The sequence below is a fragment of the Armigeres subalbatus genome, chromosome 2 (assembly GCF_024139115.2).
Source record: "Armigeres subalbatus isolate Guangzhou_Male chromosome 2, GZ_Asu_2, whole genome shotgun sequence".
Taxonomy (NCBI): domain Eukaryota; kingdom Metazoa; phylum Arthropoda; class Insecta; order Diptera; family Culicidae; genus Armigeres; species Armigeres subalbatus.
Genome location: NC_085140.1, coordinates 421214188 through 421231086, shown reverse-complemented (window position 1 = coordinate 421231086; position 16899 = coordinate 421214188). Strand labels below are relative to the sequence as shown.

The window sequence follows — 16899 nt, the reverse complement described above, 5'->3', positions numbered from 1 at the left end:
GGGAAACGCAATGAAAGAAACGGCCATATAAAGAAGAGAAAATTAAGAGTTGGTAGAAAAGATCGGTAAACTCTTAAAAATACAAAAAAAGTTAAAAAGATAAGCTAAACTTGAATACCGCGAAACGGAGCACCGCGAAATTGTAAACCGCGAAATAATATATACCGCGAAACGGAATACCGCCAAATTGTATAAACCGCGAAACAGATTACCGCCAAATGATACAGACCGCGAAATGGTACACCGCGAAATGGTTTACCGCGGAATGTCGGACAACCATCGTGTATACCTATACCATATACACATCAACATAATTGTATTTTATGTGACCAAAAGATCCAACGAGTAGTACATATTTTTAATGATGTTATTCATATAAATCAATGCTTCATAATCGTAAAATTCATTCATTTAGCTATGAAATAGACGCAATGAAGCATTACCATACCATTGATAACTGAATCATGGACCAGACTTTAAAGACTTGAATTTTGAAGCGCGGAATAGAACATGACCATTTGACTACTGAAATTTATGATATCAGACAGTACTGTAAAGGATATGACGTCATAATCTTGATCAACCGCCAAAATAATGGAAGCTCTCAGATTAATATGTCGCTTTATTGCAATAGTACTTAAATTAATTTATTGTATATTTACGATACCATTTAAATTATTCCATGTTGAAACAAAGTCCACTAGTATGATCCCATCACATTACATCAAAGTGTTATGGCTCGGCTGCGGTGGTGGGCGCGGTGACAGAGAACATTGTCTTTGAACGGTTTTGACAGAGAATATTGTCTATCCGGAATAAATTTATACCGCTTTTTATACCGAAGTTGGATTTTTCTCCAGATACAGGCAACTTTCCCAACTTCGGAAGTAGTGCACTGGATTCGCCTAAAGATGCGCTAAACAACGCATCAATTAGTTTGACAAATAAAACTTCGGAAGAAAGTTCGGTTCGGAAGTCCCGACTTCCGAATTCTAACTTGGTGCTACGCCGACAATACAGAATTACTGTCAAGATGCGCCGTTGCGTTAATCGCTGTAGAACGGCCTTTACTTGGAGATGGCATCAGTACCACCCGTTGTCAACATAGACTACTATTCGGTATTGAATGTCGGCTCCAAGAAAACATTAAATCAACTTTACATGTTAATTATTCGGAAAACATTCATGCGCGTGATGAGCTTTCATTATTATTATTATTTGTTTTTAAACTGACAGACTGCGGGAAGGGAAATGTATCGGTATGATCACAATACGAACCCAGACCGCAGTGACCTAGTGAGCAACATAGCTTGAGTTGTCTCACAAAACAGATAGAGATCATTGAACAAAAAGCAAAATTCAAAGTGTACTCTTTGTTTATCAACAATCGACGAATGGCCCTCCCGTGTATCTAAGGCGATAGAAAGAAACAGAAAAGCATGCGCTGCTGCTCTGCCTTATACTCGTTCTTGAGTAAAGCTTGACTTCCACCGCTAGGTTCGCTAGCGTTTCAAAATCAGGGGAGGACCACATTTCAAGGCAATGATGCCTATATGTTATGTGGTTGTCTGCTAGTATTGTGTATCACATGGAGAGCCCAGCCGAGATACCAGTCTATTAAGACTACAACTGGTCAACTCTCGAAAAAAAAAAACATAGATCTTACACATTTAAGGTGTTAAACAAGATTAGTTTTACAAAGTCAGGCATCCATAAAGCGAAATATCAGAGGCGTCGCGTGATCAATTCTTCAACCTGTGCACTGTTAAAAATATAAACGATTCATCTTCCAGCGCTTTCTATCAAATTTTTGCCCTTTGTGTTTCGTCTGTCTGCTTCTTAGGTACCTCCCATTTTTCATATTAAACTTAAACTTAAACTTAATTTAAAAGAGACAATTCGTAAATTTAAAATTTATCATCAAGAGAAACTTTATGCTTTCCAATACATATAACAAACGACAGTCGTCCGATTTTCGCGGTGTGAACGATGAATGGTTCTCCCAACAGCTGATGCAACTCGTGGTTCATTCGCCTCCTCCACGTACCGCCCGCCATCTGCACCCTACCATAGATGGTACGCAGCACTTTCGTTTCGAAAACTCCGAGTGCGCGTTGATCCTCCACGAGCATCGTCCAGGTCTCGTGTCCGCAGAGGACTACCGGTCTAATGAGCGTTTTGTAGATTGTCAGTTTGGTACGGCGGCGAACTCTATTCGATCGGAGCGTCTTGCGGAGTCCAAAGTATGTACGATTTCCAGCCACTATACTGCCGTTCTACGCATAATTGTCCCATGTTACCTTTGATGAAAAAATCCAAACTCGAGTCAATTTGTCCCACCAATTTATAAAATCAATTCGATCTTCAAATTTAACAAATATTTTTGGGATGTTATGAGCGTAGGCAACACTTTTCCAGGACATAAAACGAATCCCTACTTATTTAAACGGTTTTCAGCCTCTATTATTATCAGACAACAACTTCATTTTTTCAGTGGGACAAATTGACTCGAGTTTGAGATTTTTCATCAAGGGTAACATGGGACAATTATGCGTAGAAGGGCAGTATACGTCTCCGAATTTCTCTGCTGGTATCATTTTCGGCAGTCACCAGTGAGCCCAAGTACATAAATTCTTCTACCACCTCGATTTCGTCACCACCGATGCCAACTCGCGGTGGGTGGCTCACATTTTCTTCTTTTGAACCTCTTCCTATCATGTACTTCGTCTTCGACGTGTTGATGACTAGTCCGATGCGCTTGGCTTCCCTCTTCAGTCTGATGTAGGCTTCCTCCATCTTCTCAAAGTTACGTGCCATAATATCTATGTCGTTGGCGAAGCCAAATAGCTGGACGGACTTATTGAAAATTGTACTGCTTTTCGTATTACCCCTTCCAAAGGGTGTCAGGCCATTAGGACGAAGGCCGTTAGGCCGAAGGCCATTTGGCCGAAGGTCATTAGGCCGAACGGTCATTAGGCCGAATGGCCATTAGGCCGAATTAGCAAAAAAAAGCATAAAGTGAAAAATGAGAGGTTGTTTCTTCACCTTACCCCTTCTTCCTTTCCCCTTCTTGTATCTACCTTCTTCTTTCTTTTTTCTTCTTTCCTCTTTCTTCCTTCTTCCTTAATCTTCTTCCTTCTCCCTTCTTTCTTCTTTCTTCTTCATTCTTTCTTCTTCCTTCTTCTTTCTTCCTTCTTCCTTCTTCCATCTTCCTTCTCTCTTATTCCTTATTTCTTCTTCCATCTTTTTTCTTCCTTCTACCTTCTTCCTTCTTTCTCCTTCTTTCTTCATTATCCTTTCTTCCTTCCTTTCTTCCTTCTTCCTACTTCCTTCTTCCTTTTTCCTTCTTCCTTCTTCCTTCTTCTTTCTTCCTTCTTCCTTCTTCATTCTTCTTTTTTTCTTCTTCCTTCTTCTTTCCTACTTCTTTCTTCCTTCTTCCTCCTTCTTTCTTCATTCTCCCTTCTTCCTTTCTTCCTTCTTCCTACTTCCTTCTTCCTTTTTCATTCTTCCTTCTTCCTTCTTCTTTATCCCTTCTTCCTTCTTCTTTCTTCTTTCTTTCTACTTTCTTCTTCCTTCTTCCTTCTTCCTTTTTCCTTCTTACTTCTTCCTTCTTTTATCTCCCTTCGTTCTTCTTTTCTTCTTTCTTTTTCCTTCTTCCTTCTTTCTTCTTCCTTCTTCATTATTCCTTAATTATTCCTTCTTCTTTCTTCCTTCTTCCTTCTTCTTTCTTCTTCCATCTTCTTTCTTCCTTCTTCTTTTTTTCTTCTTTCTTCTTCCTTCTTTATTTCTTCTTCTGTCTTCCTTCTTCTTCCTTCCTTCTTTCTTCTTTCTTCTTTTCTTCTTCCTTCTTCCTTCTTCCTTCTTCTTTTTTCCATCTTCCTTCTTCATTCTTCCTTCTTCTTTCTTACTTCTTCCTCCTTTTTCCTTTTTTCTTCTTCCTTCTTACTTCTCCCTTATTTTTCTTTTCTCCTTCTTCCGTTCTACTTCTTCCTCACTTCGTACTTAAATAGCTCTCCTGGTAGTTGGTCAACCCCAGGGGCTTTGTTGTTCTTCAGCCGGCCGATCTCCTCCTGGATTTCCTGGAGATCCGGGGCCGGAAGTCGCATGTCCTGCGCGCGTGCTCCTAGGTTCATTACCATACCGCCACCGTTGTCTTCCATATCGCCATTTAGGTGCTCTTTGTAGTGCTGCCGCCACCTCACGGATCACCTCACGCTCGTTTGTAAGAAGGTTCCCGTTTATGTACTTACACATATCGGGCTGAGGCACGTGACCCTTACGCGAACGGTTTAACTTTTCATAGAACTTTCGTGCGTTATTAGCACGGTACAGTTCCTCCGTCTCTTCACGGTCCCGATCTTCCAGCTGGCGCTTTTTCCTCCGGAAAATCGACTTTTTTCTGTTCCGCGCCCATTTGTATCGTGCCTCGTTCGCCCTCGTTCGCCCTCCCCGGCCATCTTCAAGAGATACTGCGACTAGCTGCTCTTCCGTTGGGAGTGACACTTCCAGCTGCTGCGCGTAGTCTTGGGCTAGTCTACCGTCTTGTAGCCGCCCAATGTTGAGCCTCGGCGGACGACTCCGACGCGTGTTGTACACCGTCGAAAGTTTTGAGCGCAGCGTCCCACCTAACACCAGGACTTGGGCTTGTGCGCTTTGAGCGGCACACGGTCGCTTTGGCGGAGCCTACTTGCGGATACATGCAGCTCTTTATAGAGGTTTAACAGGGCCCACTGTCAAACCACACCACATCCTAGGCAGGCGCCACAACTCGCAGATGGCCTGGGGAGGGGTCGTCGAGCCCTTGGACATAGTCCCTGCTGCTCACACTGGTAGAAACTTCTAATTGGTATAAACTTGTAAAAATTTTCAATTACTGTAATAACTCGTCGCGCACGCTGTAGTTTGAAACCATGGTGATTTTTTGTACTGGAGTCGATTGGAAAGGAGCGATTTTTCTAACACTACGTTATCATTGCAATAGAATTCTGAGAACAGCTCACCGTTTCCGCTCATATTTTCGAGACCATGGCGTCAACATCCTTTAGTCTTAGTTCGTCCATTTAGATCCAGATGTCACCCTTTGTAACTTTATCCACGAAGCCATTCTCTCCACTGTTAATATTCTTCATGCCCTGAAACTCGACAACATCGGAGGATTATTGGGGTATAACAATGGATTCAAGGTTTCTAGCCTATGACCTCGGCTGATATGGAGGCGACCGCAGACGCCTCCTATAGTGACTTTTAGCTTTAGTACTGATCGGGATAATACTAACTCGTCTTTTGAATAGTGGAATAACCAAGACCTAAGACGATTTTCTCTATTAAATATAATTCAGTGCGATTGAATTCGCATTCTATACCGTCCCGCCCAGACAGTTACTGGGGGGCATATAGTGCGATCCTCTCGTTTAATAAACAATGTGCACTCGCTTGGCTGTGGGTATACAATAGTAAAGCACATGTGGAGATTGGACAAATCAAGCATCCGAAAGATATTCAATTTGCAAAAAAGAGAGCTAACCGCGGTGGAGGTTGGTACTCGGATTCTGATGGCTTTTCCGCAAACGTGACCTTTAAGTGGTCTTGTTGTGTAGGGGTTATCACGCCTATCTAGAGAGTAGGAGGTTGAGGGTTCGAGTCCCTCCAAGACACGTGGATTCTTTTTCGCAAATTTCATATCAATTTGTCCATTTCGAAACATATGCTGTGCATATGCACAGCCAAGATATTTAACAAAAAATATAATTCTTGTTTTTTTTTCAGAATACTTTGGATGGTGCCCATTTATGCCCTCAATGCGGTAAGAACTAGTCCGAACTGACTATCCATAAAATGACAATTTCTTTATCCGATCTAACCTCTTTCATTCTATTTCAGTGGTTATGTCTGCTGTACCCCCAGCATGCCATCTACATGGACAGTATTCGCGAGTGCTATGAAGCTTACGTGATCTACAACTTTATGAAGTATTTACTCAACTATCTCAACCTAGAGATGGATCTCGAGCGAATGTTGGAGTACAAGCCACCGGTGAAGCACTTCTTCCCACTGTGCTGCATGTCTCCGTGGCCCACCGGCCGCGAATTTGTGCACAACTGCAAGCACGGAATCCTGCAGTATACGGTGGTGCGACCGATCACGACGTTTGTGGCCTAGTAAGTTATCTCGGTCGATTCTGTGGGTATGAGTTTCGAAAAACAACTGTTTGTGTATTTCAGCATTTGTGAGGTGAACGGTGTTTATGGAGAGGGTCTTTTTGAGACCGATGTAGCATTTCCGTACATTTTGTTCATCAACAATTGTTCGCAATTCATTGCCATGTACTGCCTGGTGCTGTTCTACAGAGCCAATAGTGACGAGTTAAGACCGATGAAACCGATTCCAAAATTTCTCTGCATCAAGGCGGTGGTATTCTTTTCTTTTTTGTAAGTATTTTTTTTGAATAACATATTCCAGTAGGATAAAAGATATTGATTATTTTTATATTCCATATTTCATCTATATTTTTGATTGATTTGTTTTTTAAATCTTCCATTTTTATTCTACAAGTCAGGCATAAGCAAAAATTTAAACTTTTTCACTTCATCCCAAATTTTGTATGAGCTGTGTTCCTGCATTTTGTTTTTTCCTAAACATTTTGGTACTAGGTGCATAGTTTGTTGTTTTTTTTTAATTCTATCTCATCCAATGATACAGTTTGCTTAGCCAACAATCATTTGAAATCCGTACTTTGGTTTATTTTTTTCTCACTTCTATCAATTTTTACATTCAAAACTGCGAAATGGGTTGTTACGGTTTTACAGAAGTTCTCTTTTTACATTTCAGCCAAGGTGTAGTCATCAATATCTTGGTGTATTTCCGCTTTATCAACAACATTTTCGGCTCGGAAGAGAACGATGATCCTCGTTTGCTGTCATCGAAGTTGCAGAACTTCCTAATCTGCATAGAAATGTTCCTTGCTGCGTTAGCGCATCACTACAGTTTCTCGCATAAGCCTTATGAACGGAACATTCCTGTTGGATCCTTAGGAGTGGGAATCGGGGGCAGTATCAACGGAGGCAGCAATGGATCGTGGTACAATGCTCTACTGAATATGCTGGACATATCAGACGTCCACCAGGACGTGAGTGAGCATCTCGGTGTGGTAGGCAGTTCGTTAAGCAGACGATTACGCGGCAGAACGACGTATCATATGCCAAGGGGTGGCTCTGGAATCTGTGATAACATGGGAGGGGGATCCGAGCGGCAATATTTGGTGCCTCCGGCAGGTAGTTCTAATAACATTAGCGGAAATAACTGCTATCAGAGTGGACTGAGCAACTCCGGTAATCAGCTGTATTCCAACATTCCTAAATCAGCGCAAAACCATTATGGTGCACTGGAGAGTGGAATAAGCATTGTAAGGAAAAAGTCTGGCAATGAATTGGATGCTCCTAACGAGGGTGCTCCCAAGGTGCCGAACATATTCAACCAATTTCGGAATTCCAAAAATCTTGATCTCACGTTGGGAAAGAGTCCCAGTCTTGACAATTTGAACTCGATCAAAAGCGAAACGACCACTTCGAGTAGCTCGAACCAGAAAGCTTTAGCGACCAATAGTAGCACCCTTAGCGGACGGACGGCGGTAACCAGTACAACGAACAATACGACAACTTCGACGTCGGAAGTGAACCTACGGAAATCGGAGAGCAGTAACAGCGATTGGCTTAGCACTCCTGACGAGGATCTGGGTATCGACGTAAAGGGTTTGAGTAAGGATCGTATCAACTACAATCCAGATTGGAAAGCATAGGCGTGAAACATTGTGAACGAATAATCTCGTACTGCGATCAAGCTGGCCAAGCTTCAAATAGACTAATTCATGTGGAGTCAGATGATTGGAGGATCTTGAGTGTGCTTTGTGTGTGCGTGTTTTTTTGTATAACTCAGATGAAATTACTTATGTATGATATTTACACTGTTATATTATTTACATATGCTAGGTTATTTATCCAAAACAAAAATATTATTTTTCGATATCAGACGTTCCAAAATTTACTCATGAGCCTATAGTTCGAAGAAGAAGGTCGAAACATGAATTGAGAATATTTTGATGTGTATCTTAAAAAGAAGAGCATTGTTCAAACACTGATGGAACTCGGTGTTCGATGGTATTATTAAGATAATACATATTGTATAAAGAAGCGGTTGTTGCACGTGATTTCTGAAAATCTTATTGCTCTTATCCACATTGCATTGATGCCTACGTTAATAATTGTATGGATAACAAGTTGACCCGGCAGAAGTTGTCCTGCATAGTAGGGGAAAAAGGGCGCATGCAAAGTTTCCACACGAATCTTAACTTTAGGTTTTCACGATTTACTGAACTTTACTCGTGATTTTCGCATGAGAAAATATCATATAAACTCGTTGGAGATAATAAGGAACCCATCTGCTGTAGGAATGAAGAAAATCCATCCAGCAGTTTCCGAGTTATGTGGATACGAACACAGACCAACTTATTTTTATTACATAGAGAAAAAGAAAATAGAAGAAAAAGAAGACAGAATAAAACTTCAGTTTAATTTTTATGTGCGATGGTGTAAAGGTGTCACGTTTTTCGGACCATAAAAAGCGTCTTTTTGTGCTGTATAGAAGAGATAAATTGACCATCATATGCAACAAACGATCAGAATGATCAATAGCAGCCTTTCTTTGAAGCGTCAAAGCGAAACTCATAATTACCAAACACTAATTACTAATGTGCATGCGCCGTATTCTAGTTCACGTCCGAATATGTTGCATTTGAAAACGAAAGATAAATGGTGTTCTCGTGTTTGCTAGCAATGTGGAATGGGGAAATATTCGGACGCATCGTATTCGAAATAAAGGATAGTACTCATCGTTTTGACCTTCACTCGATCTCACATTAGGACTTTTATGTTACCTGTCTTTAAGTTAGTTAACCGAAAAATTACTATCGACTTATTTAAAACAAGAATGCAACATATGTAAAGCAATCAAATTAATATATTATATGATGCGTAACCGACAAATCCTATGAATGCTTCAGTTTGTATCACACTTCCTTCATTCTTTGAAATCGTTATTGCGAAGTGGCGCTATTATAAACGGAAACCTCTGATGCTGTTCAGTGTCACCGTTGTCAACGATTCTTCTGGCCGTCCGCCGCCCTTCCAAAGTCTTCGTATCATTACATCCACTACACCGACGACAAAATCATACGTCCAGGTGGTGAATGATAAGTTAACAACACATAAGATTTTCCACGATGTCCGAATTCCTCACTCTCGCGAGAAAAATGTTTGGTCGCCTTGCAAACTGGTTCACGGAAAGAAATTGGATTTTTTTATCCGAACTTCATGTAGCAGCTGCCTATTTTCCTGGGATAAGAAGGCGATTAATCAAGACAAGACAAGAAGTAATAAACCTTTCTTCATAGTAGGTGATCTGAACGCACCCGCCGTTACTGGAACTGCACTAAAGCGAATAAAGCCGGAACACTGCTATACCAGGAGACAGCTAATCGTAACTTTTTCATTCACTTCCCTGACTCCTACACGTACCACCCAACTGGACGTGGATATCCAACAACCTTGGACTTAGTGTACTTTCAAATAATTAACTTGCTTTGATATTACTATGACTAAGCCGATAACATTAAAGGTCATTTAATCAGATCACCTTCCAATCACATCACACAGACAAAGGCAGACAGACAGACAGACGGGGCCGAGTCGACTATCGACGTTACGTTCTGTAGCCCTGGCCAAACAAGTAGTTCGAACTGGAGGGTAGATGATGGCTACACTCACAGCGTCCACCTGGCGGTTTGCTACAGTATCGACTATACAACCAGCATTCAGTGGACGAAAGAAGGGGCAAGACCTAGCCCTCGTATGTGGAAGTCATCGTACTTCGACGACTAGGTGTTTAAGGAAGCGCTCCACCGCGAGCACAATACTCTCGGCCTGAGCGGCGAGCAGCTGGTAACAGTACTCTCGCGTGCATGCGATGCCACCATGCCTAGGAAGTCCACCCTAGGAATGGGAGGCCACCGGCTTACTGGTAGACTCCAGCAATTGCGAACCTGCGCCGCGCCTGCCTACGGGCACGGAGGCGGATGCAGCAAGCAGGGGCCAGGGTGGCCGACGAGGGAAGAGTAACCGTGGTGGAACTTGCGTGGATTGCACAGTCCCTTAGTGTAGGTAAGGCGCCAGGACCGGATGGTATTCCGCACCTGGCCATTAAAGCGGCCATTGCTGAGGCTCGACGAGGCCTGGACGAGGGAGTCTTCCCATGGAAAAGGCAGAGCTTGGTCTTATTCCCAAAGGCGGGAAAACTACCGGGGGATCCGTCGGCATATAGACCAATATGTCTTCTTGATACGGCGGGGAAGGTGCTCGAGAAGATCATCCTAAACAGGTTGTTGATACCCACGGAGGGTGCGGATGGTCTATCGAGTAACCAGCTTGGCTTCCGAAAGGGTAATCCGCGGAAATAGCTATCCAGCGTAAGAGGAGGGGAGTTCGCTATTGTGCAGTAGTGACTCTCGACGTGAGGAATGCATTTAATAGTGCCAGTTGGGCAGCTATTGCAGATGCGCTCCTGCGTCTTGGAATTCCCGGGTACCTGTAGAAAATTCTTGGAAGCTACTTCCAGAATCGAGTACTGGTATACAACACGGAGGCGTTCCATACTGGGTCCGGTGTTATGGAACGTCATGTACGACGGTGTCTTGAGGTTGAAGTTCCCGGTGGGCGTGGTAATCGTCGGCTTCGCTGACGATATCACGCTGGAGGTCTACGGCGAGTCGATCGAAAAGGTGGAGTTGACTGAAGCCCACTCGATCGCAATTGTGGAGGAGTGGGTGAGTTCCAGGAAGTAAGAACTGGCTCACCACAAGACCGAGGTGGTTGTTGTTAACAACCGAAAGTCGGAGCAACAAGCGGTGATAAGGGCAGGTAACTGCGCGGTCACATCTGACCGCTTCATCAAACTTCGTGATCGACGATAAGCTCACCTTTGGTAGCCACGTCAATTACGCCTGCAAGCGTGCCTCCACCGCTATAGTGGCATTGTCCCGGATGATGTCCAATAGCTCTGCGGTTTATGCCAGCAAGGGCATGCTTCTGGCTAGTGTCGCTCTGTCCATACTGAGGTATGGGGGGGCAGCTTGGGACACGGCCCTGCGTATTAAGTGCTAAAGAACGAAGTTAGAAAGTACGTATAGGCTCATGTGCCTAAGAATGGCGAGCGCGTACCGTACCGTGTCGCACGATGCACTTTGCGTCATCACCAGTATGGTGCATATTGACATCGTTATCGATGAAGACGTAGAGTGCTTCGAAGTGCGCGGCACGAGAGGCATCCGTAGGACTGCCAGGTTGGCCCCAATGGTCAAATGGCAGCGTGCGTGGGACAGTTCCACTAAGGGTAGATGGACACATAGGTTGATATCGGAGATAGGTACGTGGGTCAATGGGAAATCACTTTCCCAGGTCCTTACAGGCCATGGTTGCTTCAGACAGTACCTACACCGAGTCGGACAATCGGCCTCGACCGAGTGTCTGGTGTGCGCAGGTTTAGAGGAAACGGCGGAACACGTGTTGTTCGAGTGCCCACGTTATCGCAAAATGCGTGACCACATGTGGTCTGGACAGTACCCCGGCCGGACAACCTAGTCCGGAGGATGTGTAAAGATGAAGTTGGCTGGAACGCCCGTTTTATCGGCTATCGTCCATATAGTCTCGGAGCTACACAGAAGGTGGCGCGTGGACTCGAGGAATGGCTAGTTCAGGTGCAAATAAGAGGTGGTCCAAGGGTTCGTAGTCAGCTTCATGGGTCATACCGGTGCCCTGTGGTCGAACTCGATCCTTTTATCGAATAAGTGGCCGCGCGAAGAACAACATGGTATCGTCGCTTTCGCGTCGGTCAACCGGGTAGGTTCCTAGCCCGAGGACGGAAAGGGGTCCTCGTCAAGGCTGGGGCAGGCGTAGGCACCGCGTCGGCAAGTCCTTTTGTGTGTTGGTGAATAGGCCCTATCGTAGAGAGGTCAGTTTGGGGTGCACACGGCATCATCATTTTTGATACCAGCCGTACAGAGGGAAGCAGGCGCGAAGTCGACCCTTCCCACCTTCCGAGGACATAGGGCGTGGTAAGGCCACCTGGAAAACCGGCAATGCGCTGGCACGATACCATGGTGTTCTTCTAAAAAAGCGAGTCACGATGTTCGATGCAGAAAGGACACGCAGCTAACTTCAAGGGTGCGTTGTGCACTGGCCCTCCTTTGAAGCATTACTTTCTGGTTGTACCGAAGAGACGATGGGCTTGGCGGCAATGAAAACGGTTGAGCGGGTCGGGGATGTAGTCCTGCCTCCCTCGTTTGCTGTTGGAGGTGGTCCCTAACCCCGCATTTCCTGGACGGAAGAAAAAAAAAAAACATACAGACAGACAGACATTCCATTCTTTGAATATGGCGTACAATGTTGTTGTTTTAATTTCTTTTAATTCATGGCAACAAAGCGGAAGTATCGACGGGCTATTTTTCGACATAAAAGCCATACAAACACAAAAGGCTCGATGTTCTGAATGAATGAATCACCCAAAATGAGCAGCTGAATTCGGGAATACCGCCCAGAAACTGGGTACCAAAAACAGAAGTACCGAAAACGATGTTGGGTAGAGTGTCATTATACCGCGGATGACATGCGTTTCACTCTCCTGTTCTGGACGATGACGACATGACCAAACAGCTGAAACGTTCTCTCATGTACTATCATATATCGTTGACAGACATGTCCCTCTTAGCCTTACTTACAATATGTTTTTTGTACCTTATATATGAAAATATTTTTGTTTGACCTACATATACTTTTTGTCTTGTCTTGTCTTGTCTTAGCACATGCACAGCCAGTATTGAAAAGCATCCTGGAAATGTCGGTTGTATTCCCGAGCATTTTCTTGTCTGCATTAATATTTGCAGCATATCATAAATATGACACAAGTATTAAAACGGCCAGGCCCACCGTGCAGGCTTGAATTTGGGAGATAATCCATAACTCCTCGGCAATCAGATTATTTAGTAATAAATAACATGATCAACGAAGAGTTTTGAATCTACGAAAGGAAGAAACGGGGACAGCCTACCAACCGTTTCACATTCAGGGGGAAATATGATTGACGAATCGTTGGGAGTGACTTGCTAAGAAGATTAATGTACACTCCATGGGTCCTTGACGTCTTGGGATGGGACACAGTTTTTAGTCTAGTGCCCTGGCTTATATACTGATGGGCAAAAGTATTCGTATGAATTCATACAGATTACTATGAAAACATGACAAGGCTTATATGTCCATCAGTGTACATATCAGCCTAGGTTCAAGCGCCATTACTCGCCCTCTGGAACGAGAAAGAATAGAAACAAAAGCGATGAAAACGATCTAAAACCCATAAGACGTTAAAAATATAAAACTTTTACTTACAACATATGTTTCGTGCCTGGAATCATTGTCTCGATAATCATCGTCGTAACAAAATTTGCTTTTAACACACATTTTTGTCACAGAATTTATGGTTTCATAACAAAATTACAGTATTTTGAATATTGGAGACATGAACGTCCACGGAAGATCAAACAGGCATTACCCAACTAACATTTAATATCAATGTAAATGTTATTTCAACTCGTTTATACGGCTTCAAGCTGAATATATGTGCTATACATATGATCAAGAACTTCTATTCAATTCCTTTACCAGCAAATCTGGCGAATCTATTCAGCTGTTTTTGACGTGCCGGCACAACTATTTTACAGCATGTTACACATTTTTTCTCAATCTTTACTAAACCATTTAGTAATATAATTCGCTTCAATGGCGCTTATTCAGATGTTTTGAATCTGTTAAATAAGTTTTATACAGCCACTGAATTCAACTTCATTAAATATTATTTGAGAGGAGAGTAAATTCCGGAGTTTATTTAATGTTTTTTTTATGAAAACTGCAATATCAATTTTGTTGCTACCTAGATTCGAACTCCTGATCTCCTGATTCAATGGCCGCTGCTTTGTCATCACCGTCACTTTGACATATGTAAATAACAAAGAAAATTATGGATGTGCTTCTTCGCATACCCTATAGGTTATTTTGCTAACGCTATTTTCGGATTCATGCTGTATAAACGTTAGAAAGAGGCCTACATGCTGCTTTTAGCACATAAGCTTAAAAATTATGCTTTCAGCATTATTTCAACCATTATTCATACATTTATCAGCATGTTCTGTTGGCTAACTTTTATGCATCATCAATTGCTGAAATTGTTTTTAGGCAACATTTTCTCGATCTGTATAGATGCTACTCTACTGCTAATCGTTTAACAGTAGCCGTCAACAGAAATATCGCTTCTAAATGGCTTGTTTTCTTACACTATCTGCTAGCATTAATGACAGCGCTTTGTCAGTTGCTAAAAGAGCAGGTGAATACCTTTGTAGCTGCATTACAGAAATCAATAGCTCATACACAGCTCCGGCAACAAAAATCAAATGTAAACATTGCGGTTTTGACGTTCCATACTGATAAGCTATTAAAAGAAGCAGTATAAGGTTTACTTAAACGTTGTGTAATCTCCAAAGATACAGAAGTTGCCTGGAAGCTTCGTTAGTTCATTTATAGCGCCATTACGCTATATTGTTAGTGCTATAACAACAGCGAAAACGTTTTCATTTTGAATGGTACTCACCATAATATGGGAAGTTGCTAACAAGCAACTCAATTACATACATGAGCTCTTAACCGATGAGCTTTGTTGCTAATTCAGACAGAGCTGTTTTATGAATATATGAAAGCTGCATAAACGATAAAAGATGAAATATATTCGGTACAAACTGACTAGCTGATAGATATTTGGGTACTAGTCGAGTTGAAGTTTAAGGGATTATTTGCGGAGGCTTTTCTTTTATTCAGCATTGGCTGCTTTTATTCAAATATTATACAGCCAAAGGCTAGAAGTTGAAGCTTTTAGCACCAAAATTGTTAGTTGGGTATTTTGCTCGTACCGTGTACCGTTTACCACGTAACGCGTGCATTAAAAATATATTTGTCAAAATAGGGCATATGGCAATAGAGGGAAGTCTGGCTTTTTTTCCAAACCAACAGAAAAAAAACGAATTGTATAGATTTTATTTTTACTATGGGGAGAATGAAATCCATGAAATCCCATAAGTAATTAGTGGACGGATTTACGTGTCGCGTTGCGTAAATACGTCCACCAATTACGTTTGGAATTTCATGGATTTACATGAAATCAATCCACCTACCTTGCTGGATATGCCGTAAGCCTAATAGGAGTAGACTTACTTACCACCACGTGTAGAGTATCCTTACCGATATGCCGAAACAAACTAAAAGTCGTACGTAATTGCTCGAACGCGTCCTCTGCGATATACTCTTGGCCTATATCATCCATAAAATGAAGCACCGGTGCACACTCCTTTCTCTCCCGAAAACTTGGTTTGCACGATTCTTGGTCCAGCTATCCAGTATTGATCGTCTATTGCCATTCTGCGTGCGAAGGGCGACAACGAAGTGTGTTTGGGAAAATCTTCAAATTAGATCTTAGATCTTCAAATTCGCTCATATTTTTCAAACGGCTCCTCACTTCTTGTATGGAATTAATATGTAACAGTTCAATTATTTTTAGAATGTCAGCGCAGCGCAAAATCCAAACCGTCCGATGCTGCTGCCTACTACGATCCTTCGTTTGACCTACATATACTTTTTAACAATTAATTCAATAATCCCCCGCCTTGTTTAACATTCATTTCTACCTTGACTTTTCAAGAGCCCAAAAAAGTCTTAAGTTGATTGCTTTTGCTAGAGAAAACTAAATAGATGCAGAATTTCTTTAGTCGTTGGCGTTGGTGATGTGTTGGTTATAGGGGATCAATACTCTAGCGGCTCAGCGATCGGTGTTAGTGTTGTCAGTTCGTTTCTCCGCTTTTCTTCTTGTTGATGATTGCTTGTATTGTCCTCGCCTTATATCCGCTGATCTTCTCTGTTTCCAAAATGTGTTGTAGCTTTTCCGTTTTCCTTCTTCGCTTTCCTTTTCCTTAAGGACGTTGTTTATTGGAAGCGGAATCCTTGATAGATCCTTCCGGTTGATGATGCTGAAAATGTCGTCAACGTATCTCCACCAATTCACGAGTCGTACTCCTTGTCCCCCAAATTCGCCATGAATAGTTCGCACAAAAACAATGATAGCGGATTTCCCATCGGTGCACTCTTCGTCTGTTTGTAGAAGGTTCTACGGAATGTGAAGTAGTTTTCCGTCATGCATAGCCTTGCCAGTTTTAGGTACATCTTCACCTTTCCTCGCCATGCTGTTTCCGCCCTTTGTATAAACAGCCAATCCTCCACATGATTCAGAGCGTTTTTCACTGGAACGCATATTGGGAACAATGCCGCTATTTCCAATGATACCATTGCTGGCGTAATTTGAAAAAGTGACGTATTCACCCTTTTCCAAAAATAGTGTTAACGAGTACTACTCATCGCGCTCTTCACGCAAAACTGAAAGTATGGTCTTTTTAGGGAGAATGGGACTACCCACAGAAAGAGTAAAATTTTTCCTGTTTTTATGCATATAAGTTAATCATTTGTGAATAAAAGTTAGTCATAATTGTGCATAATATATATTCCTTTTTGTGTGTAGCCCTATTCTTGAAACGAAAAAGCGTACTTTGAAGTCATATTTGAATATTGTAGATCCAGTTGAAAACCGAACTGAGCTTTCGCAACAATCGCATTTTCTCCCATTTCTGGATGTCGCAACTGCATCGCGAGCAGTGCGCATCTATGTCATAGCCGTGCGCCATCCTGCGCACCACCCGCGATGCAG

General features: G+C 42.5%; 1 protein-coding gene across 1 annotated transcript in view; it reads left to right on the top strand.

The window, feature by feature from the left end:
* The window catches only part of LOC134213445 (transmembrane protein 184C), a 33531-nt gene extending 24501 nt beyond the window's left edge, over nt 1-9030 (top strand). Inside the window, exons 2-5 of the mRNA XM_062692504.1 lie at nt 5767-5803; nt 5881-6158; nt 6222-6428; nt 6829-9030. Coding sequence (XP_062548488.1) covers nt 5767-5803; nt 5881-6158; nt 6222-6428; nt 6829-7795 — 1489 coding nt within the window. The 3' untranslated portion in view covers nt 7796-9030. The remainder of the gene's footprint in view (nt 1-5766; nt 5804-5880; nt 6159-6221; nt 6429-6828) is intronic.
* The last annotated feature ends 7869 nt before the right edge of the window (nt 9031-16899 follow it).